The sequence below is a fragment of the Centropristis striata genome, chromosome 19 (assembly GCF_030273125.1).
Source record: "Centropristis striata isolate RG_2023a ecotype Rhode Island chromosome 19, C.striata_1.0, whole genome shotgun sequence".
Taxonomy (NCBI): domain Eukaryota; kingdom Metazoa; phylum Chordata; class Actinopteri; order Perciformes; family Serranidae; genus Centropristis; species Centropristis striata.
The window spans coordinates 12,085,820-12,111,113 of NC_081535.1; the positions used below are offsets into that span (position 1 = coordinate 12,085,820).

The 25,294-nt window shown below is 37.9% G+C and overlaps 1 protein-coding gene across 2 annotated transcripts in view; it reads right to left on the reverse strand.

The window, feature by feature from the left end:
* Window positions 1–3,253: 3,253 nt before the first annotated feature.
* The window catches only part of LOC131992097 (rab GTPase-activating protein 1), a 79,250-nt gene continuing 57,209 nt past the window's right edge, over window positions 3,254–25,294 (reverse strand). For both annotated transcript variants that reach the window (XM_059357495.1, XM_059357494.1), the window contains 9 exons: window positions 25,093–25,134; window positions 24,801–24,929; window positions 20,033–20,125; window positions 18,196–18,306; window positions 17,715–17,819; window positions 15,742–15,825; window positions 11,042–11,113; window positions 8,621–8,821; window positions 3,254–6,618 (listed from right to left, as the gene is read on the reverse strand). In XM_059357495.1, the coding sequence (XP_059213478.1) occupies window positions 6,496–6,618; window positions 8,621–8,821; window positions 11,042–11,113; window positions 15,742–15,825; window positions 17,715–17,819; window positions 18,196–18,306; window positions 20,033–20,125; window positions 24,801–24,929; window positions 25,093–25,134 (960 nt within the window). In that variant the 3' untranslated portion in view covers window positions 3,254–6,495. The remainder of the gene's footprint in view (window positions 6,619–8,620; window positions 8,822–11,041; window positions 11,114–15,741; window positions 15,826–17,714; window positions 17,820–18,195; window positions 18,307–20,032; window positions 20,126–24,800; window positions 24,930–25,092; window positions 25,135–25,294) is intronic.

Consider the following 25,294-nt stretch of genomic DNA (forward strand, 5'->3'; position numbering starts at 1 on the left):
AGTGAGTCAAGAAGGGAAAAGGAAAGGTAAGTGTGTCTGTGTGAGCGAAAGGGAAAACATACTGTATTCTGTGTATGTACATGAACAGTGATGGAACAAATATTTAAATCCTTTACTATAAAACGTCAGCACCACAATGTAAAAAATACAGGTAAAAGTCAACAAAACGTACAATAATGCTCTTTGAGGAAAGAAAATGAATATTATCAGTGTAATATATCAAGTTAGCATTGATTTGGTGATTTGCAGGACATCTTAAATGAAAACTCAAGTTTTGTAACTGTTTCAATTGCATTTCAGTGAATATATTTAGATATGTAGTTAGGACCTGGTTCAAATAATCAATTAGTTGTTTGACATGAAGTTAATCTGCAACAATCTTGGTAAATTAATCCCAGACGTCATTTTTTAAGCATACATGGCAAAAACTCTGGTTCCTCAAATCTAAATATTTCCTGGTTTTCTTGCTCTTCTATGATGAAACTCTATCATTGGGTTTTTTGGCCTGTGGGTCTGACAAAAACAACTTTTGCAGATATCAACATGTGCTCTCGGACCAAACAATTTCTTGTATGGATGTTGATATCAAGCTTTTTTCAATCCCAGCCTATCTGCCGATACTGAGTCCTGTTCCGATAGTTCTTCTGGATAATTCAGCTGCACATTGCACACTTCAGGAAACAATTAAAAGAAAAACAATGTTATATACTTGACAACTGAATAGCTGCGTTTAGAAAATTGTTCGTTAAGGGTTGTTGGTTTTTTAACATTTTATTGTTTTTAACAACAAAGTATACAATAAGAAACTGTCTTTGTAATCTTTTTGGTGTTGTCGCTGACCTCAGAGAATTTCTCTTTCCTGTTCATACTGTCCTCCAGTGTCTGTTGCTTCGGTGTAGCCTCTGCCCAAGTGACCAGAATGAACCGTATTCTGTTTGTGCATCTTTTTCACAGATTCAATTTTAAAAATTATAATTTCAGGGCTTTTTGCTCACATGATTTTTTTCGTTGCAGCCTCTCATTTTTACCAAGCAAACAGACTGGGTTTTGCCCCCCATCTTTATCTTTATATTGGAATTGTGAATGGATCTCTCTGGAAAGCAGGGAACCAAAAACAGTGTTTCAGTGTACATGTGGGCATGTGAATATTAGAGTTGATTGTTGTTTATGGCATGTTAGGCGCTTACTGTAACTTTTCTCAACTGATGTTACTCATCGAAGTGAGTGTATCTGCAGTCAGGAGATCGGGTGACAGGGAGTTTAGGAGGTTGTCGGGAGGTCCAAATAGCTCCACACTGCCCCTCACATGCACATATACAGTACATACACAGAGTTTCATCCCCGACTCGCAAATCATCAGAGCCGAGCAGCAACCAAAGACGCCCATCCCATCTGCATTCCACCGTTGCGTTTTACTCTGTTGCTGCCTCGCTGGTTGTATTTATAGCTCTGTAAAGCAGGACCGAAAGAGGAGGGGAGAAGGTGTCAAACTGATTGCATAATGCTGACGCTTGTTACCTCCAGCCGATGCAGGTACTGGGTTTCCAACTCGTCATGCCTGCTGCTTCGCAATCTGCAGCCACAGAGGCAGCCACAGAGCCAAGATCCCCAACGGCCGACATAACTAAAGGTGATAATTTTATGGGCCTGCGCTAAATTATAAACACTCCAAATGATGTATGTAACACCCCCGGCACAATCGGTGCACACTGTACATTTTATACACTGAGGTCATGGCAGAAAATAGCTCATCCCTGACACAGATAACAATGCAGCCATATGTTATGAGGGATGTTCTCAGGGGGAGATAGAACTGGAGCCAAAAGTAAGTAAAATCTACGAGGAGAGTTCCTTCCATCTCAAGGGAAAATGCTCATTCAACTAGCAGAAAGATAACAGGCTGTTTCCACAAGACATAATTAGCTAGAAGAAAAACAGGTTTATTTTCATGTTCAAAACACTTTTTTTGCATGTCCAGAGAAGTGTCCCCAAGAGGTGAGTTAGACAAGTCTCATTATAATCGCAGCATAGACTTCTTTTATCTCATTCTCCTTTTCATCAGCAATACAAAATGTTAGCGAGAGAATGGAGAAGAACCGACAAGGCTGGCTTTATAGTTTTTTTTAATAGAAGATGGCTCTGAACTCGAGACGGATAAAGATGCAAAACACAACAAATAAATCACTTTTTTAAGACTCCCGGTGACGTCTGGAAATGGGTGAAGAGCCTCAAAAGCAACATTTACAGCTCTTGTTAAAAGGGATGGAGGGAAGGTGTTGATGTGGGAAAGCAGGGTCAGAATAGTACAGACAGTTGTTTTGATTTCCAACAGCTCCTTAAGGTGAAATGATAACAAGACATTGTAATATCTTAATTTAGCTGGATGTAAAAAGAGATTATAATATTGCCCTAAAAAAAAGGCTGTGAATTAAACTTTTTTGTTCACCTGCCACTGTGGCTGGTGGATTGCAAACTCTACCAGCCACTCAGTAGATTACTTCTGTTGCTCTGGCTGGTGAGTGAAGCAAATTTAGCAAATTTCATTATTTTACCAGCATTTTGCTAACGATGCATAACATTATGAGGTGACCAAAAACTGACAAAAAAGTCTTACTGTAGTATGTTGATTTTTGTCAAAAATGTTCAAATTTTAAAATGCCTAAAAATGCCCAAATATAGTCAATTGATACATTTAGTAGTTTGTTTGTTTTTAGAAATGTGAGAAAAACACCACATTATGAGATGTACCAAACTGAAAACAGTCATCGATTTTTGTCAAAAATGGTCAAATTTTAAAATGCCTAAAAATGCTGAAATTGGCCAAATTATAGTCCATTGATACATCTAATAGTATAGTTTGTCCAAAAATTACATAAAAACACCATATTATGAGAAAAAAGTCATACTATAGTATATCTTTTTTTTTGTCAAAAATGGCGAAATTTTAAAATGCCTAAAAATGTTTAAAATGGCCTAATTATAGTCTGTTGATATATGTAGTAGTATAATTTGTCCAAAAATGAAAGAAAAACACCAAATTTTGGGATGTCCAAAAATGACCCGCTCAAAAATGGTCAGATTTTAAAATGCCTATAAATGCATTAAATGGCCCAATTATCATCTGATGATACACGTAGTAGTATACTTTGTCCAAAAATGAGAGAAAAACATATGTGAAAATGCCTAAAGTCTCTTTCTAAGGCATGATCAGTAGACATCATTTTTCTTTTACTGAAGACAAAATAGGAGTCTGTTTTGTGTTGATATCTTTATATTGAAATTCATGAAGTATACACAATGCATCCTACACTATTACAATTTCCACACGTTGATAATGTTTTTGTTGTTGATGATAAAGCTACGTTTTGGCATTTAATTAACCAAACAGCAGTCTGACTGAGAAGCTTGGAGCAAAATAAACATTAAAAAACATAAAACATCGTTGTGGATTAAACTGTAGCACGGCAGCAGGTTGGTAGGTACAAGTAGGCAACATTAGTTATAGTTACAGAGTAGAAAATCATAAACAAAAACTTGATATTCATTTTTTATGTTTGTTATATACAACCCAGTGCCTTTAGAGGAACGGCCCTGTTTCTTTCAACTTCATCTAGACATTTCCTCTGACATCACCAGTAGATTTCAGCCAATCAGCTTCCACCTTCAAGTTCAATGCAATTTACAGTAACTGTTTATTTTAGGCTGGAAAAGGAAATACAGCTGGTTTTTTTCCTTTAGTCCAATATGATCAGTAGAATATGAATAAATTGGGATATTGTTGAGCCCACTTTCTAATCAGTAATATGAAAACACACACAAGCAAGCAATTTTAACCCCCCCACCTCCTCGGGACAGATTTAGAGAGCATGTCAGTCTGACTCTTGCTTTGACCTTTGACATCCATTTGGAGTCCTGTGACGGACAGTTTAACTCCTGTGATACTGATCCATGCTTACGGTGCAGGGTTTCACTTCTGGCAGTTGACGAGTGTCTTTGAGTGGGTGCAACTCTCACACATTCACAACTATGTGTGTAAAAACTCAGTGGCCACTTCAATATTTCAACCCTCTCAGTGCTCGGGAACATCTGCCTCTGCCTCTTGAACACATTGAATCCATGAAGGCATGAATTCATCATGGTGTTGAAAATGTTTCACAGGGATTTTGCTCCACGCTGGTTCGATAATGCGATCAATTTCTGCAGATTTTTTAGGAAGCTGCGAGATGCTTGTGCTGTAGTTATCCTGTTCCACCTCATCCCAAAGGTGCTCTTACGCAGTCGAGTGCAGGCAGCCGGAATAAACACAAGTTTCTGTCATGTTACGGGATCTATTTTGAGATGAAGAGCGCTTTGCCAGAAAGAGATGCACCTGGACAGTAACAAGGCTTTTGTACTCTATGACAGACTAAGCCAATTCTGACTCCCCCATCATTTGTTGCATCATGTAGCATTTTCCAATAATCTGCCTTCTGTTGCCTCATCTCCCAACATTCGACACTCAAGTCAAGCCAATATTCAACAAGTTACACATACAATGTGCTGGACTTATCTCTGTCCTGGTTGCCTTCCAGTTTCTTTCAACTTCTTTTTCTTCCAATTGTCCTCTGGACATTCACATGTTGAAGTATTGCATTAGAAAAGCTGAATAGAAATGACCAAATTCTGAAAGAGCACACCCCATTTTTTTCTCTCGTAGATGGCAACTCTTTAGTTTTCAGTTTGCAACCTGCACTCCTTCTGCTCTGTTTACTGGTGGGTTACAGCATGTGTAGCCTATAGCTCCAACTTCTGGTCGAAACTAAGCTGTAGCCTAGTTTATCATGCGAAACCAGTTGATGAATAATTCATTCACTTTTGTTTTTTGCAACATTTGAAAAGTTTGCTTAAAATTTGCTTCTCAATAGAATTGAAACATAGCAAATGATGAGGCATGTTTTGTTTTTTGCTACAGACTCCATTGCCTCTGCTGTCCTCGCCATCCTGTATAAAAATAACCATACCATCTTTTTGATACAACATCTCACCCTTTCTACTATCTATTTCCAGAAAGTGACCACACGTCTTGACCTTGTCTATACGTTATGAGGACACAGATGACCGCTTTAACGAGCAGGTGTCCCAAATAATTAGCCACTGAGTGAGTATTCTCTGTGACACAGAAAGAGAGGAGGGAGGGGTTTTTAAAGATGTGTTCAATTGCAGCAGGAATTACGACATCCTGTATATGTGTGTGTTCGTTCATCGCACCATTCAAGGCTTTAACAGTGTTCTTACATACATACAGGTACTGTATAATACATGTGGAGGTTTGCATGGTTTGGAGCTTTTTTAGTTTCTTTGTGCTGGGACATCCAAACCAAACAAACCCTGAGCATGTTTTATGGATGAAATCTGATGTGAGGAAAGTTCTGCTGCTGTTGGAAATTAAAACAGCCTTTATGCTTCTGTCCTTGCTGTAAATTACATATTCATATCCACTAGTATAATTTTTATCGACCTTCAGATCAAGGCTTTGTCAGCAAACTTTTCTTTAGCATCATTCATATACACATTTGAACATTAAAGGAAACTAGACAACCAGGGAAAACCTTTTCCCCTTTACATGCATGCACACACTCATAACTTTAGTGCTTTTTTTCGTTCCCTTGGACTTCCACAGTCTCGCTCTTTCTTTTATACACATATTTCAAAGTTATTTCAGTCAATTATTAATGCTTTCAAACATTTTTTTCAGTCTCACACATGAACACATACACCTCACAGTCAACACAAAACAAAAAAAAGACATGCATTCTCTCTCACACTCACACACACACACACACACACTCATTACATAAGCACATTCAGGTACTTACATAGAAAAAGAAAGGTATTTTTCAACGTAAATTAGAAAAAGCTCAGTTTTGAAAAGGCGTCTATTAGCTCTCGTACCTAAAACAAACATTTTACAGGGACTGGTTGGTTTGTGCCAGTAGTTTAGAGGGGAGCACGCAGAACAGTAAGGAAGGACGGAGTGTTTTCTTCTCTATCCCGTCAGGACAGTAACAGTTCAGATGTCCTACCTTCCCTCTGCGGTCTTTAATATCAGCAGTACAAAGACAGAAATAAATGAAGCTTCTTTTTTACGCGTTTCTTTCTGTGACCGGTGGAAGCACATTGTGTCTCTGGGAAAAGTGGTACCGTTGTACTTCATCTTGTGTTTTTCAACCCCTTCTCATCAGCACATTTGTCTGTAGTCATTCGGGGTGGAGAGGAGAATAAATGGATAGGGGTGATTAGATCAGGAGCAGTGGGAACAGAGAAACATGAGGACATTCTTGATGGGAGGAACAAGTAACGCAGTCCATAGTAATGGTCATCCTGGGATTTAACGGTCAATGTTCAAGTTAAAGTTATGGCCCAGTGGGTTAAGTTAGGCGTCCAGAGGGTCAGTGTGGTGAGTTGCACTGAGCTCCAGACACGGTCTGGGTAAAAGTGGATGATGGGGTTATCAGGTTAGGTGGTCTCCTTGCCCTGGGTCCCAGTGACCGTCTTGATAGAGCTGAGTGTTCGGTTGAACCAGGTCTTCTTGGCGGCCTGAACTTCATTGAGGGCCAGACCCAGGTGGTGCTCCAGGTCCTGATGGAAGAGGAAAGAGAAGGATCATGGGTAGTAACACAACAAACTAACTCTCACACACTAACTTCAAAAAATACATTTATTTGTGATGATTCTGTGACAGACTCTTCAGGCAAATGGTTTGTGGTGATGACGTAGGAAATGCTTATTGGGATTTTTTTTTAACCGATAGCCATGTCCCCAAGTCTGCATGAACACAAATATCATCGATTCACCAATATCATCCATGAGCTAGAAAGGTAAAACACTCTGTATCGTAACTATCATAAATTGCTTGCCAATACAGGTGCATGTCAATAAATTACAATATCATAGAAAAGTTTATTTATGTCAGTAATTAAATTCAAAAAGTGTAAATAACACATTATATAGATCCATTACACACAGAATGAAACATTTCATGTCGTAATTTATTTGATTTCTTCTAATTATTATTTATTTGATTTCTTCTAATTATAATAAAAAGACCTAAAATTAAGTGTCTCAAAAAAATTTGAATATTACAAAAGACCAATTTTTAAAAGTATGTTTAATATGGAAATGTTGGCCTCTGAAAAGTATGTATGGTTGGGGCTATTTGACTTGAACTACTGGAAATGGACTTTTCCATCACATTCTAATGTATTGAGATGCACCTGTATATGTGTAGATTCCTATTAAATGTGTGGAAGTTTGTTTGCAACTTTTGCTCTACCTGTCCCTCTCCTACGCTCCTGTCTCATTAAATAGATGTGCAAAGTATTCTTCTGTTCCTGTATTTATTGTTTTCCACCTTGCCTTCCCTCAATAAGCAACTTTGATCCCAATTCCCATCCCCACTCTAAGAGACACCATTAATCATATAAAATCCTCATCTTTCTTTTTGACATCGTTCCTGATAAACTCCTTACAGTGCTTCGTGTTATTGTTCAAAACTTTCATCATATAGTTCACCATCTTCTGGTCTAGCCCTGTTTCTTTTTTTCTCAAACATGGCACACTCTAGTCTCTTTCCAAGAAAACAAATCTTGTAATTTTCTTAATGTCACCAATTATTCCCACACTGACCGTGAAATGCCAGCAACTGTGCTCACAGACATTTCTGAAAGCTCCCCACTTTAATAAGACTGCTGCTACAGATAGTTGTTGATTACAGCAATGCCATCAATAATGCAGAAAATTAAATAAAGTCGAGCTCACCAATAACACTCCCAATTTCTTTCACCATATCTTGCTAATAGCTAATTTTCTGCTGTGATTTGTGGAGTCTCTGCTGCCCTGTTACCTCTTTCATGAGGTGCTCAACATGAGTTCATACAGTCATCAGAGCGGAAATATGACCTCCCCTTTAATTGCTGGGCAGGTGTCACACTCTATAACATAAAGGCAGCAGCCTAGTTATTATATAGTTATGTTGTTAGCCACTGAAATCACTGGGCTGACTGGAAATTTCAGCAATATTATCCCAAAGAAATAGACTTGTATATGATCTTACAGTAGAGCTGCATGTGTCACTGCAACAAAGGCCAGTAAAGCAGACTCGCTGTGACTCAAGCTCCGTCTCTTTAAGGGTTTCTACATTAGCTGGAGGAGTTGTGATGGGAGCAGAATAGGGTTGTCAAAAGTATCGATACTCAAAAAAGTATTGATACTAAAACATTGTACCCGGATACAATACTCATTTTCAAAAGTATCGAGTATCTGAAGCTTGTTATCATAGTTGCAGTTTCTTTTTGCACAACTGTTTTTTATTATAAATATTTAACCTGTGGTTCTGTTAATTTTTACATGTTGCATTTTTTCTTGTTAATAAAAATATTTCAGTTAATTTTGTGGTCTTTGTTTTTATCCTTGTGGTATCGAAAATGGAATCGAGTATTGAATATTTTCCTGAGTATCGGTATAGAGTTGAAAATTTTAGTATCGTGACAACCCTAGAGCAGAACTATTATGATATATATATATGTCATAACTGTGCTTCTTGAACTCTCACACTTTGTAAATTGATTGTTTGTTAGTGTACCTGGATTTTGCACTCAGCCTCCACCAGCTGCAGTTTGGTCTGGGCTAGTTCCAGCTCCATCTCTCTTAGCTGGTTCTTCAAACCCTCCTTCTCTTCGTCTGTCTCCTCAGTCCCTCCGGCAGGTGCTGTGGTCACAGCGGCCCGCACACGACCTTCTTTGTTGAAAAGACTACTGCACTTCTCACAGCCTTCCACTTTGGACTAGAGAAGGAGAAAAGGAGGGAGAGAAAGGTTAAAGAAAAAAATTAATGGAACTCACATCTAAATACCAGTTGCTTGTATGGCTATAGACCTTTAAACTTGAGCAGAGTATAAAGGAGAGAAGAAAGGCAGAATTATGTAAGGGGTAAAGGAACAATGAAGATATTTTTAACGAAATAGGGAACTGTACTATTGACTGTTTTTATGACATACTATATATTAAAACTTTTTGATATTTTTAATGGCATAAGTGACTTTTTGTAACATTTTAATAGCAGGCTACATCTAAACTATTATTTTTTTAAACTGACATACTATAATGTGGCTTTTTTTTTAAATTATGTTGTTGATTACATTTTTTAGAGAATACTATACTATGACTTTTTTGTGAAATGTATACTAAAATTTTACTGCTATGACAGTTTTCATAATATTTTTTATGACACACTACTACATTTAGTGGCATACAATTGTAAGACACAGTTTGTGAGTCTGCAGCCAAGTCGTTCTGTGAGGTTCCCCGTCTATCTTTGTGCAGTAGCGATATTTTTATAATTTGAGGAGAGACAGTGCTCTGCTTAGTTACTGAAGCATGGCGCCTCATTAGTGCTGAAGCCATACAAGCCAACTGTGCTTTCCCTCTTCTGTCAGGGCTGCACTCCACCCTCTAACCCTTTTGTCAAAGAGCTCTTTTTGGGTGCCCTCGTATGTGATGAGCTATTATTGGGCACAGAGTATTTGTGCAAGCTGCAACAGAAAATCACTGCAAACAGGGTCATACCGACTGTGCTTCTAGACAACACAGTATAACGCTACTCTCACTTGTGTTACCCATTTAAGAGACATTTTGCAACACTGGAGGTGTTTGAAGGTGTAAAAATACTCAGCCTAACACAACATAATACCACTGCAGCACAGATACATAAATGATAGTTTTAGTGTTGCTGCTTCACTTTTTCTTTCAAAGTTTGGTTCATGGCTGCCAAACTTCTTGACAGCAGTTGAGTCCTGTTTTGTAGTTTGACTCCTTTGAAACCACTAAAGAAAGATAAAGTGCCCGAGTTCATTAACAAGCAGCACTGTCCACAGCACCTCGGCTAAAAGTCAAGGTTGTGTTCCTTAGCGACAATAATATTCCCTCAAAATTAATATTTTATAACACTATTACATTTCATTTGGATTAAACTGTCAGCTGAGTTTAAAGCTGAATAGTAATTATACATAACATTTCTAGACTCATCACTGCACAAGTGGATGAGAGCATTAATGAAGCAGCAGAGTGCCTGAGCTGAAATTGTTTCTGTCGTCCCTTTAAATAGAGTTTTAGTGAATAAGTATGTCAGTATATTATTTAAACATTTCTAATTAACACTGTTGTAACTTACAATAATATATTATTCACTGCACATCAATGTTCCCCTACTTCAGTTATAATTGCAATATCTGACAATTATATTGCATTTGCTGCACCATTGCTAGTAAAATAAAACCGGAACAAAAAGGAACAAGAACAAACGAGATGATAGACTTGCAGACATTTACCTCTAACACAAAGAGAAGCATTGCTACATTCTTTACCGGCCTTGTCCTTGGTGCAATAAACCCTTTGTCTGTCCTTTTGTGAGTCCTTGGGCAGCTCTGACGGAGCTCACTGCCAAAATGGTCTTTCCTCCAGCTGCAGTCTAAACAAACAGTTCACCAGCCAAGTGTGCAAGTGCTGGAAGTGAGATGCCTGGCCCCGGCTCTTAAATCCTCATAGCCTAACTCCTCATTCTTCGCCCCAAAGCTTTGATTTTACTGCCAGTTAGGATTATGAGATGGCAACTTAGTACCCAACATACCTTGAAACTCTGGAAGCAAGAGACCTACACTGTTCTGTGCATTTCTGACGTTCTAAACGGGGGTAAATTTAGCCCATCTACTGTAATACAGTAATAGTTTGGAGGCTGTGGCTTCCAAAACTGACCTTCAATCAACTGTATGTGGAGTGGGCAAGCTTGTTATGGTGGTAGTTTATATAGTGATACTGTTTCTGGCAATCATTTAGTATGATTAGAGCTGTAGTTATATAATTAATTTTCCAATTAGTGACCGTAAGAAGCACACATGTACATTAATATATGTGTATGCTCTGTAATTATGCTCCATTTATAGTCCAGACTGCTAATGTACAGCATGTATTTGAATGCACACAGCAGTGTTTTGAGGTTTTGTGCTCACCCGGATTTTCTCCAGTTCTCCTTTGTTGGCTGTCTGTTGTTTCTCCAGTCGTTCACTTAGTTGGGAGCAGATCTATATGAACCAAAGAAGACATATACATTTCTATTATCAGCGTATCTTTTTAAACATCAATAACTGGGGAATTAAACAATACAATCGCCCTCCATTTCCTTCCACACCAAAACTTCTAGTATTTTGTGGTACAGTAGAGGGACTGCAGGATGTAACAACCTCACAACCAATTTAAACAGCAAAGTGTATTGTTTCACTGAAAAAAGGCCATAAACAGTTTTTTTTAACAGCCATTTCGATTTTCCCCTCTCCTGACCCTACGTCTGTGTACAGCCTTGTTTGTTTTTCTTTGTAAATCAGTCTCTGTGGCAGAGACTTCATCCTCTTACTGTTAAGTCCATTAGTGGTGTCATAAGGTCCTGTTTTTCCAGCAGGGCTCACCGGATGCCACGCGAGTATGCATGTGCATCCTTACATATACCCAATCTCATTCTCCCCTCCTCTCTATACCTATAGCCCACAGCTACACACACGCTGACAGGCATACAAACTCTCACACACACACCCACACACTTGTGCTCTAGCTTGCCGGCGAACAGAGAGATCGATGTGACATGAGTCATCCTAACGGGAACATCGGGTCATCCCACCTCTCTGCAGACAGACGATCTATCTCTCTATCTGTTCCTGCTCTCTGCATATCTCTTCGCTTCCCTGTGGCATATACTGTACATCTCTCTTCGTCCTCCTCCTCTAGAGATCAATCTATACATCTCTATATCTTTAGCCAAGCAGATATCCATCTCTCTCCTCCTACATGTCTTTTATCTTTTTCTCCTGTCGTCCTCTCCTTCATTTGCGCTCAGCTGCCATTACTGGAGCCATCTCTCTAACTTCCCTTCATCACTGCTGATCACTTATCCCTCTTGATCTTACAGCTGCCCCCTTGCTCTTTCCCCCCTCTCTGCTTCCTTCTTTTTTTTAACTAGTGCTACTCCATGGCAAGCTGTACATCTTTTTACTTTGTGACTTTAACTTGAGCAGCTAGAAATTTTAATCATTTTTTTTCTCTATAAGAGGGAAACAGTAAAGAGGACAGGGTGTTCTGCAGGGTTTTCTTTAAGTTTATACAATATGGGCTACGTGTCAGTCTACAGTCAGAAATCCTTATCTTACCTCGATTATTTTGCTAATTTACAATAAGGATAAGCAAGGTTATTGGTTTCTGAAATTCTTATGTAATAGATATAAGACCCATTGAGCTTTTTGGCATGATTTGGCTTTTTTTCAGTTTCCCCCTACTGTTATACCCCCAAAGCATACGCTTTTATGATTGCTTTATGACCCATATTGCATTAGGTATTAAATTTAGAACTAGAAGCAGACGATTAGGATGCAACACTCAATCCAAGATTTGTCCAGGTTCTAAATATTTTAATCCTGTCCAAATTAAAATGGGTATAATGCTAACAGGACCTCAGAGACATAAGCACTGGCACATGTCGCTGTCTCTGGCAAGTGTCCGGGAGGCCTGAGTATCTGCTCCTACAACAGGGATTGCAACACACCACTCAACACTGTTTTTAGCTTCACCATTAACAGACGTTTCTCTGTCCTCATGGGCTCGAGGGGCAATTAGCACACAAAGCTTTATTGGCTCTAATCCCACGAAAAGAAACTTGGCATTCACAGCCACTGAAATAGGAAAATGCTATTTGAAGAATAATTTGAGCTATCTGGGTTGGAAAACAATGCAGGCTATTTTTGGGCATTCCTCAACTTGTCAATCCCGGAGGATTGAATGCTGCGGTCCTCCCTCTGCCTTCTCCTTCACTCACTTCTGTTCATTTTCTCCCTCTCTCCATTTATCACCCCCTTATTGCCTGTCACAAAAAGGACTATTTTTGACAAAGCTCTATTTTCACATTTAGCTCTGCTCAGCTGCATGCTAGCAATTTGAAGGCTGCTTTCACCCATATCACACGCATAACCATCAAATCCCTGCAGCTCTTCATCAGTGTTCAGATCTGCTGTCAATTCAAATGTGCTGCCAATATTTTTAGACTCAGGTGAAGTTAAGGTCCTTTTCTAAATTAGTCCTCTTGCTATTTCTGTCGTCCTCCACAGGGAGCGATTGGAGCTGGATTGTTGCATAATGCCTCTGTGCTGATGGTTTTTGATCTGGGTAGGTTTATATTTAAGCATTAGGTGACAGGATGAGAACTGAAAGGATGAAAATCACCTTAAGAGGAATTCGGAGAGACAGGAACTCAAAATATGCTCACCGGCTCAGTCATCAAAGACTCAGCTGGGTTCAGCTTAGGGACAGGTCGTAAAATTAGATGTTTCTGCTTCACAAACTAGATGAATGAATGAAAACTGATTGCTCTTGTATTATTTTTAAATATTTATGACTAGGCCACAGTGAAGGCTTGATCAAAGCTTAAATCTAAATTGAGTAGAGTAAAGGCTCCTCAAACATCCAATCTTCAGCATGACATAAATAAAACGCACCAAGAGACAAAACTACCTCATAAAGGCACCTACACACTATTTCAAAGCTTTTAGATTGGCAGCAATAAGTGATAGGCAGCCAGCATCACAGGGTCAAATATCAATTACATTAGCAAACTACGTTTAGTCAACAAAACACAGGCTAGAAGTTACATTTGAAAGATGTAAGACCACATGCGAGACAAGAGTTTTTTCCTCCAAATATGTATGTCTACAAGACGCTAGCTATCCAAAAGCAAGGACAAAAAAACAATATGATGCTTGCTGTTGTTCTGTTCCAGGTGTTATGACTCCTTGCCCGGTATCTTGTGTGATCATCTTAAAGTTATCACTTCATTGCCGGTTAAAACAGTTTTCCCACTAAAGGATTTTTTTCGCAGACAGGTCCAGATATTTAACCTGCTAGATATCTGTAGGTCATCAGTGATGCATCATATGACACAGATCGCATCTTTGAAAATTCACACAGCGATTGTCGCTCACAGGAGTAAGTGCCGGTTCACCTCTGATCTGACACTTTTGTCTGGGGTCTCCTAAAACTAATGGTGAGAGGAAAACCAGAGCTAAACCTAAACTGTAAACTTGCTTTTAGAAACAGTAAACCAAATAAACAAGACTACAAGCCACAGTACTGAAAATATGACAAATCCATACCCAGTCTATATTCACCTCTTCATTCATGTTGTCTTTGAGATACTTTAACAAATCTCCAGGCAATTACTTACTTTTATGCTAAAATCACCAACTGTTGGTGACTTTTGCTCAGGTTCCCTCAATTCTTATTCAGTTTAGTTTAAGATTAAAAGTTTTGCCTTTTGGGTCAGGGAGTTTTCAGTTGAGCAACCTAAATGTCACTAAAGCTTTACATGTTTAATATATGTCTGGCCTCACCCAACTGTGGACCTAAATGTTTACTGGCTGTTTTATTTGATCACGAATTACAAGCTAATGATGTTGGGCGCTATTCTGCTCCAAATTGAAAAACATGAGGCGTTCAGGGTGCTCCTGCAAAAACAAAAGGCACATACATAAAAATGCGAGGTGTTCAGCAATGCAAAATCAGTGCGCAAAAAGCTTTACTGTCATTAAAGACAATGACAAAATCGTTCTGTCTGATTGGGGTCTTAACCCGTTTTGTATGCTCTTGCATCTTTAATTAGCGAAGCTCCACTATGTTCTTTGTGCCTTTCACATCAATGAGCAGTTTGTGCTCATCTTTTTTAGATTTTAAAGCTCCTTATAAAATTAACTAAAAATGAAATAATTAGCATCCAGTTACAGAAGTCAGCTTTCAACCAGAGCTAAGAGGTGTGACTTGTCGACACCTGGTTCTGTCTCTGTACACCGGCTCCCAGTAGGTTTTAGGATTGATTTAAAGATTTCATTGATTACCTTTAAGGCTCTTAATGGCCTGGCTTCTTGTTATATTTCAGACCTTTGAGCTCCCTATAGAGCTGTGGTAACTTGACACATTCCAGTTTTTTGAGTGTCCCAAGACCGTGATATCTATTGTAACATTGTTAACATTGCTGACATTGTTAAAATTCAGTTTTGTTTGATTTTTAAAGTTATTTTTGATGATCTAACAACAATGGATTGATGGTAATATAATACAGGAGAACATACTGTATTTACAGGACAGGAATACATTTTTTAAAAAGTTCAAGTTACAATAGATGTAGTAACACAAGGATGTGCAATACAAAATGCTTTGACTGAGAGGAACATGTGATTATCATGTTCCTGTGTGTATCTCTATACTTATTACTTTCCATCATCCTCTCTTCTCAGCTTACATTTCTTGCATTTTATTTAATTTTAGGTATATATGGATACTTATTAGGATATTTACATTATTATACTTAAATACATAGGTATATAAGTATAGTTAAATATCTGTATTTCTGCAGTGGATAGTGTATTGATCACCATGTTAAAGGGCTCGGGGAGAGGCTTGGGCTGGCAGAAGGTTAACTGGATAGTACAAGGACTTTGTTTGATCGAAACTGAAAATCAAGTGAACAAAATGTTTCAAGGAAACTGGGCTGGGACTTTCACAGTTTCACTTCCCTAAAGTATACTTGAGAAAGAGGCACTGAAGTAATGAGAGTTAAACAACAAGGCTGATAATGTAGACACAAACTCAAAGCACAATTATCTATAACAGTACATACCTGCTTGTATTCTCCTATAATGGAGCCGTTCTTCTTTATCTCTGATTCAGACTTATCAAGCTCTCGCCGGCACATCTCCTTCAGCTGTGGACCAAACAAACACGGATACGGTTAGGCTGTTGGAGGACAGAGACCAAGGACAGAAGCCGAGTCAGAGGCCCCAGAGACCGTGAGACTGCCATGACATGTGAAGAAGATGGAGAAAGGTATTGGCAGGCTTGAAGCTCGGGGCAAAGTCACACCCTCAACACAACCTCTATGCAAGCGCATAAATCATTCACAGCTACACCTCCACATTGAAGAAGACATTTGGAGGACAGCAGTGAGCACACATGGGAACAGATGGCAGCAGCTCTGTCCTTCACCTCCAAGGGATTCTTCATCCAACTCAAGAAAATCAACATCAGAGATGAACTGACATCCTCTGACGTCAATCACAGAGGAAGCCTTGAAAATGTTTCAATTTTTTTCTTATCTTTTTTTTTGCCAAATGTATTTCATAAAACAAGCCATACAAGAACATTACAGACAGGAAGAAAATGGCACAGACAGATTGATAAAGTGGTAAGGAGACAGATAATCCTACTGTATGTGGACAGGGGAATATACAGAGAGACACAGATCTGATGGCTTATGGTTTAACTAGACTGTTTATTAGTTGGCTGTGATCAGGCATTTAATTAAAGAAAATTGATTTAATAAAATAAGGACTAAGTTGTTTAATTTGATGAATCACTTTACTGTGTTTCACCTGTATTCATATTCAAACTGAGGACATTGTACGCAACCTTAACCTTTTTTTGTTAGAGTGATTATAAAATAATGACAGACATTCTAAGTTTGGTTTTGAAAAAACTCAATAGAAGCTTTGAATGTAAAAACAAATGACATATTACAGCCTTTTTTTTTTTTTTCAAAGACCAGTATAATAAATTAACAGACATACTGACATGACATGAGTCTGTAGGTTTTTATAGAATCACAATGTTTTTGCAATAACTTCCAGGTAAAAAACAGGTTCATCTCGTACATACAAATTAAATATATAATGACAACGAGATATATTCTCATCTCATTAATCTAAAATGCGTGTTTGATACTTTCATTAACATTAGCTTTCAGACCTAGTTTACCTGTTGAGCCACAGACTAAAGAAAACGACAGAGTGAACTTTTCCCAAACTAGCAGTTGCTGTTGGATAAATCTACAACCCTAATTCCAAAGCAGTTGGGACGCTGTGTAAAAGTAAATAAAAAAGTTTGAGCATTATATATTTTGTTTTTGTTAAATAAATTAAATTAAATGTAGCTTGCAAATCATTGCATTTTGATCACATTTTTCACAACTTCTTTGGAAATTGTGTTTGTAGATTTGGTTTAACAATGAACATTGCAAAGCGATGCAGTACAGTACAAAGCAGAATGTCAGTTAGGTCGTACCACCGTGTTTAACTATGCATCTTAAAATGACAACAGAAATAAAAGTTGGCTGTTTTCACATATCTTCACAATATAAATCAACCACCAGTTGTGTAACCAGAAGTGATTGTTGTTGTAGCACAAGGTCATGATGAGTTGGTCTTTTCCCTCCCAAAAAAACCCCTGCAGGCAATTACACCTATTAGGACACCATCATCCACAGAAAGAGACCATTTGAGTGATATAGCCATTGCAGTGTTTGGTTGGACTTCTGGCTCTGTCCAGAAGACAGACTGCTCAGTCACAGAATGTCACATTAATATTGAATACCTCCTACTACTCTCCCTCTTGAACCCAGGATGGGAGATTTAAGCAGCATCTTTTCACAATAATTCTGATCACACCTTCACCTGAGAATTTGTGATGCAATAGTGCTGACGCTGTCCTACCATCTGTAACCCTCTGTGCCCCATGAGATTAAGGGAAAAACATATATTCAGCTAATGTGTAAAATATAGACATCAGGCTGAGAGGCTCCTCGTTCTTGGCTCTTACCTGTGCAGATTCTTCCTCCAGTCTTCTCTTCTCATCCTCAGAGTCCACCAGTTTCTGTTTGGTCAGCAGCAACTCTTTATTCAGGGCGTCTGCTTTCTCCTCAGCCTGACACACAAACACACACCACAAAATAACCCAATGTTGATGAGTACATTGAAAGTCAAACTTGCCCTACTTTCCTCTTAGTTTTCTCTCTACTGGATCTCCTTTCAAGGTTAGTCAAATGTTAAGGCAAACATATTTGCATGACCCTGCCTTATACACACACACACACCATTTTTAAAGTTCAGTTAAAATAAAGGTTTTGTTACAGTTTTGTGTTTTTGCATAAACAGACTTGTCCCGAGTCTCTCACGTTGTTTCACTTCTTCAGTTGTTGCCACATATACCACATGTGTGCTTCTGTTAAACGTGCTTACAGAAGTGACTTGAACACACACACAGAAAAAAGACCCAAATATATTCTTTCTCTTGGGCTTACATTGTCGAGGTCTTTGCGCAGAGCTATCTTGCTGCTGACAAGCTCATGTGCCAGGTCGTCATTCTCCTGCTCCAAACGCATGTTAGCCTCCTGCAAACGCCGGTTCTCCCGCTGGACAGGGAGACAGAGAGAGAGAAAAATCAAGAAAAAGGAGAAAAAAAAAGGGGAAGAGCAGGAGAGAAAATTATGAAAAAATAACAAGAGTGGGACAGGAAAACAGAAGAGCATATGAACTGAAAAGAAAACAGTAGGTTAATCAAGAAGAGCTGAGAATGAATGTGAAAGCAGCTCTGCCTGACTCAGTGCAACAATAGAAAGAATGAGACTGTGAGTGTAAAAAGTTAACTGTGATCAGGTGAGAGCACAACTACACAGTAAGAGTTGTCTGTAATGTTTAACAGGGCATAACCTGTTTGTACATCATTTACAGCACCAGACAACTACATTGAAAACTGACATACTTGTAAAATACTTTCACAGTTGAGGGAATTAAGTATAGATGTTACAAAATCTTGTGCGTTCCTACTCGAAAAAAAAAAGATTTTACATTAATGCAGTATTTGTCTTCCTTTTATGGTGTTTTGTTTAATTTGCCTTACTGTCCGTTTGCATACAGACTTACAACCAAGTCTGCCATTGCAAATAATGCACACTTTCTCATTTCTGGGTACATGCTTTTCATTGGAAAATTTCCTACTCACCTATTCTAAGAAAAAATAATAAAAATAATAATAAAAGAAATGTGATTTGCTCTGATGTTCTCATTAAAAATAACATAAATGGAACTGACTCAAATGCAATGTAGGAAGAAGCACGATGTACTAGTACAGAATGTACAATATGAGCATTGAAATAATCTTCAATAATACAGAATGGCCCATTTCAGAATAATATATTCTGTATCATTTGGTTCTAATTTTAAACACATTAATGTCTTAAATTGTGCAGTTGGTAAAGGTGGAGTTAATTTCAACTTCTTTACACACTGCTGGGTAGTTTAATCTATAATAATATATCCTATTTTAATATATGGTTGTATTTTTAAATAATATTCTGAAATTAAAAGTAACTACTACTTTCTTTAGTACAAGTGCCTCATATTTGTGCAAAAGACTCAATCATCTTAAAATGATGGAACTATGATAACTGAGTGCACAAACCTGACTGCACTCTACTTTATTAAGTTGTGGTTAATGGTTCAGTATGAAAATCCTCATGAATAGAAATATTATCTCAAGATGCCTAATTTGACATTTAAAAAATGATACCGGTGTACGGTCTGTTGGAAGCATTTTTTAAGCGCAAACAAAGCAGAAGTTCACTGACTGTAATTGATGATCTTGTACAGTATAAAACCAGCGCGCTACCCTTGAGATGACTTATGGCATGTACAATAAATGGCTTTTTTGTTGCCATGTATTTTTTCTTTCCTGAACAAGGACTGTCAAGGTCTGCAGTAAAAAAAAAAAAAAAAAAAAAAAAAGCTTACTCTGTTCAGTGGAAAATCTGTCAGAACATGATGGTTATTTTAACACTATATATAGTGGAAACATGCAGTAATAACACCATCTATTATCTACATCAAAGAGTTCCAGGGTCAACTGTAATACTTTGAATGATAAAATAATTAAATTTAGGCTATATAAATAAACAATAAATGTTGTTGTAACGAGTATAGGGATATAAAGATTCCGTTTTTGGCAGAAGGACCAAATTAAATTTGCATGTTTTTTAAAAGCAGATATTTACTTAATATCTAGTTAATGTTCATTTCATGGAGAGGTCGTTTAACTTTTGCTGCGTTTGCACATGTGAATGTTTTAGTGTTTATGTCTACCTCATATCTCTCGATGGGGGCCTCCTGTTGCTCCTGCTGCTCCCTGATGGTGTGGTACTCCTTCTCAAATTTCTTCAGCTTTTTCTGGCTGATCTGTGAGAGCAGAAAAAACATGTTCGGTATTCATCGACTACATCACACACACAGACACACACACTAATAGTTGCAATTATACACATGATGCAAGATATGAAGATAAACGAGCCCAACAGTCTTTGGCTCGTGCATTAAAGGTAGCTGCCAGTGAAGAATCTTATCCATCTTTTGTAAACAAGCATACAAGATTGATAATCTTTGCTGGACTGTGATGTTATTTAGTTCAGTCCAACATTTGAATAAGATGTAATGGAACATGTTAGGAGATTACAGGCCCAATTTGTTACTGTTTATTTCTGCGTTGGGATCACTGTTCACACGGTCTAGAGGAACTCATGCCATCTTACTGTTTTTAACGAGTTTTAAAAGTTTCTTCGATTTTTGAAAACATTTTTATTGTTATGCTACCAATCAAAGATTATTGCATTTTGAAAGTTAGGCGATTAACACCAAAAAATGCACATTAACAGGGGCTGACTGTTCCCTGAAGGCAGCGTACGTGTGAATACAAACTTCAACGGCTGATTGAAATAACATTGCGTTTTCTAATCATGGGTCATAGTTGTACATTGCATTATAAATTAAACTCTTTGGTAGCTTTTGTGCCTTACTCTACATTCTGGAGGAAAAAAAATGAAATTTCTCTGGTTTAATATGGTTGAAGAAAAGCAGATTCACAGGAACTCTGAACAAGTTTCTCCAGGGAGATAAAACTAAATTACATCAGTTCACATTATTTATCACCTTATTGCTCAGTATAGAATTAAGTTCAGTGCTGTACCTCTGCTCACCCAAAACCAGCAAAAAAAGGTCTCATTTACACACGATTACACAATCAAGCCTACACATGCAGTCCGCACATACACACACACCATTTAGGCAATCTCATCAACAGGCCTTTCACTGCCCAGCTGCTCCCTTACATTGGACTTTTAAAAAGAGACAGCTACCATACAACGGACGCTATGTGCCTAATTTTCAGCATGGAATAGGGACTTGTAAACTTAAAAAGATACATTTCACTCTCAGGGGTTCTGTAGACCTTTTCTTTAAGATATGACAATGTTTGACAGCCTCCAAATACTCCCACTGCATAGCAGAAAAAAAATAACATTTGAATTAACTTTCATGCATAACTTCATCAATTTAACCGTACTGATAATTTGACCTTTTCTCTCTTCTTTCTTTAATTAATTAATTTTCTACTGTGCTTTGTTTTCTTAGACAGAATCAGTGTCACTGTGTGCTGAACTTGTATCTTTGCATCTCACATGCATGTCTCTATGTGCTTGTTATAATCACAGGTTTAGCATTACACCACAGTATATCAGATGATCCAAATCCTCCCAGCACTATTCACTTAATTACACTGACAGAACTGGGACAGCATGGCTCACATGTTGCCCTGTACTAAGTGTCCCTACTTGTGTGTGTGTGTGTGTGTGTGTGTGTGTGTGTGTGTGTGTGTGTGTGTGTACATGAGAGACAGACAAAAGAATGAAAAAGTACAAGAGGTCATTCAGAGAAGGAGTTGCCTCATCCATCTCCTCTCTTGTCCTCCTTTCTCTCACAGCCTTGACAGACAGCTGGCTCTACAGAAGCCATATTTCTGGAACAATTATAAACTTGCAAATTACCTGTGCAGCACCATCAGTAATGTTTTCTACACCAGAGGAGTTGTATTATAAAACAACCAGCACTCTCTCAATGTAACTGTATAACAATACCTATACATATATGCCAGAACTGCAGAGAAAGTAGAAAGTTATGAAACAGACACATAGGTAAACAAACCAAAAAAGCACACATTCATGATTTTCATTGAAATCCTGTGGACAATTTGCATATATTAGCTTTAGAGGTCAAAAGGTTGGCAGACAAGAGGAGAAAGTAGATGTAACGACTACACACTGAGACAACATTAATGACTCTAGCTTGACCCCGAGATCGCCTCCTGAATACATTTTGTGACCTAACTGTAGTTTCCAACTGTGTTCGTCACATTTTCACTTCAAAATCATTGAAATCATAATAACCTTTGACCACAATTACAAAGAAAAGTAGTTTGAAGACTTTTTCCTCTCTATACAATCTACTAGAAGTTAATTCACAAAGGCACTCCTATTACTAACTATATTTAAAATAAAGATATGCCATTCCACCAATTCCCTCATTTTACAACCTCTTTTTTTCTTCCCTAAATGCCACAGCCTACCCCAGTATTGTTGCTGACCATGCCTATCCCTTTATGACCACAGTGTACCATTTTCTAATAATAACTTTCTGGAGGATAACACGCCATGTCACAAAACTTAAAATATCTCAAACTGGTTCCTTGAACAACACCAGATGTCACTCAGTCCAACAGAGCACCTTTGGGATGTGTTGGAACAGGAGATTTGCATCCCAGTACTAGCAAGGTGTGCCTAATAATGTGGCCAACGAGTGTAGTTCTCAATCAAATTTGTGCTTTTCTTGCACCAAACTGTACATTGATACATCTCCATGTAGGTCATTCAAATGAAACAATCCAAACTTGATTAAAACAGCGCTATGTGATATTTGACAGTGGCTACATACCTGGCAAACCTGAGCTAAAATGGGCAATAAAGTTGGAGCAGCAGGCAGTGCAGAAAGCTTTGTGCTCCAATCAGTAAGCAGTATCAACACTAAACGAGGGCATCAGTAATCTGGTCAGTTAATCCCTTTATAGCGACATCCAAGCTTCAGATTACCCTACCTTGATTCAGATTAATTCCCAGCTCCACCACTTTTGTAATCACTGAGGTCAAACGGCTTCTTGGAATTATTTTCTTTTGCCACATAATGTGCTGGAAATAACTTCTTCTTAAAGCAGTAAGCAGTACTAAATGTATGTAATTTATTCAAATGGGCACAAAGCACACCATAAAATAAGCATAATTGTATGTAATAATTACATAAAACTTATAGTTAAGACAAATTAAGAATAAAAGTGCTTCTATAGTGGCTTCCAATATAACCGGTCTAAATTAATGAATTGTGTTCAGGACTGATGCCTCTAAGGTGAGAACCAAAACATCCTTAAATCCAGTTATCTCTAATTTTGTTCCACTATAATTTGTCTCTGATGGCTTAGTGAATTGTGTGTCTCTCTGTTGGATAGTGTGTGTCTCTTTCTGCTGCCCACCTATTTTACTAAGAACCAAAAATCTCAAATCTCCCTCCATGCTGGCTTCTTTACAGAGTTTGTGCTCATAAATATCTCTGCCCAAAGTTACCTTCAAAGTCAGGCCCTCTAAACTGGGCCAGACTTTTCAAAACAGGTCAGGACACAGGTGTGTGTGTGCATGTTTGTGTTTGTGTGTGTGTGTGTGTGTGTGTGTGTGTGTGTTTAAGAGGTGTGTGTTCATTGCATCTAGACTTGATTTAAGGTTCAAAACTGCCCCCTAGTGGAATTTAAGTGGCACTGCCGGACCACAGAGAGGTTTTATAAATCCATTCAGCCTTTTACATTTTATCCTGATAATCTGATTAGCAGATGTTTTTATCAAAATGGAAATAAGATTACTAGCAACATGTAAACAGAGCTGAACCTGATGTCTCACATGTTTGCATGACTGGCAGGCTGAACTGACATAATAACTACTTGTGTGTTAACCCTCTGAACCCTGAGGAGTTTCAGGGCGTTCTTTGCTCCTGATATATCTTACTCACAGTGGCGTCGTTTTTCACTGCACTATATAAGTCCTGCTTTCTTTGGAAGCAGCACAATCATGTCTAAATGTTTGAGAACTCAAAAATGTCCCTTGTGCAGTATAATGCAGCTAAAATGCCATGATCATTAAAAAAGAAAATTGATAATTTTACAAGAAAATGTAACCTATACATTAAATTTCCCCAGTACCAAGTTTTACAGATATTGGAAAAAATCAAAGGAAGCTCCACATGCTATACATATTGAACTATAGTCATGGAAAAAATATTAGACCATTGTTTTCTTCAATTTCTTGTTCATTTTAATGCCTGGTACAACTAAAGGTACACTTGTTTGGACAAATATAATGATAACAACACAAATAGCTCATAAGAGTTTAATTTAAGAGCTGATATCTAGCTATTATCAATAAAACCATGGAAAATAGCTAGATATCAGCTCTTCAATTAAACTCTTATGAGCTATTTTTGTTGTTATGACTATAATTGTCAAAGCAAATGCACCTTTAGTTGTACCAGGCATTAAAATGAACAAGAAATTGAAGAAAACGAGGGTGGTCTAACAATTTTTCCATGACTGTATTTACAGCCTGCAGTTCTGTCAAAGTTCCAGTGAATATTTGTTACATGACTGTTTGTCTCAGCTGAGTTATTTATGGCTTCCCATTTGAACGGAGGAGTGCATTTTTTTACAGGATCTGGTTAGTGTAAACTGTAACTAATGTAGAATAAGTGATTTTGATGAAATTACACTATTTTAAGCTTAGATTTTGTTTGTTTTTTCCTTTTGGAAGTTTCATCAAACATGATTTGTTCAAGGAATGTCAGAAATATTTACAGTTTCTGGCTATGATGAATGGTGTTTTGGGGTTTTTTGTTGTTGAAGAAAACATGCCTTTCAAACACAATGGCAGGTTGTGGGGTTCAGAGAGTTAACAGTGAACTGAGACTCTATTCTTTTTAACTCTAAACTCACCTTCATGCTGCAGGCCAGCTCCATCAGTTTCTTGGCGTTTTCCTCAGAGCGGTACCTCTTTGGTACTGGGACACGAAAGAATTTGAGCGCACCCTCAAAGTCTGTTTGAATCAGATCGTCTTTTGATGTCTGAGGAAAAGAAAGATGGAAACAGACATTAGATGCAAGTTGATACAAAGATTTTATTTTAAACTGATGAATCCCTGTTTCTGCTGTTTTTATCCTCAGTGTGGTTGCTAGTGATGTTTTTGTGGGTGCAAGTATGTGTCCATATTTGTGCTGACTGCCTTACCTTCAGAAGTGCCAAGGCCACATTGAAGATCACACTGATGCCCTGGAAATAAAGGCACATTTTTCATTGTGTAGTGAAGAATCGAAAAAAAACATAAAACGTGCACAAACAATTTACTTACTTTAAAATAGTATTTGCCATCAATGTCTGAACTATGTACATAATCATATACAGTCCTGATTAGACCACCACCCATTTTCCA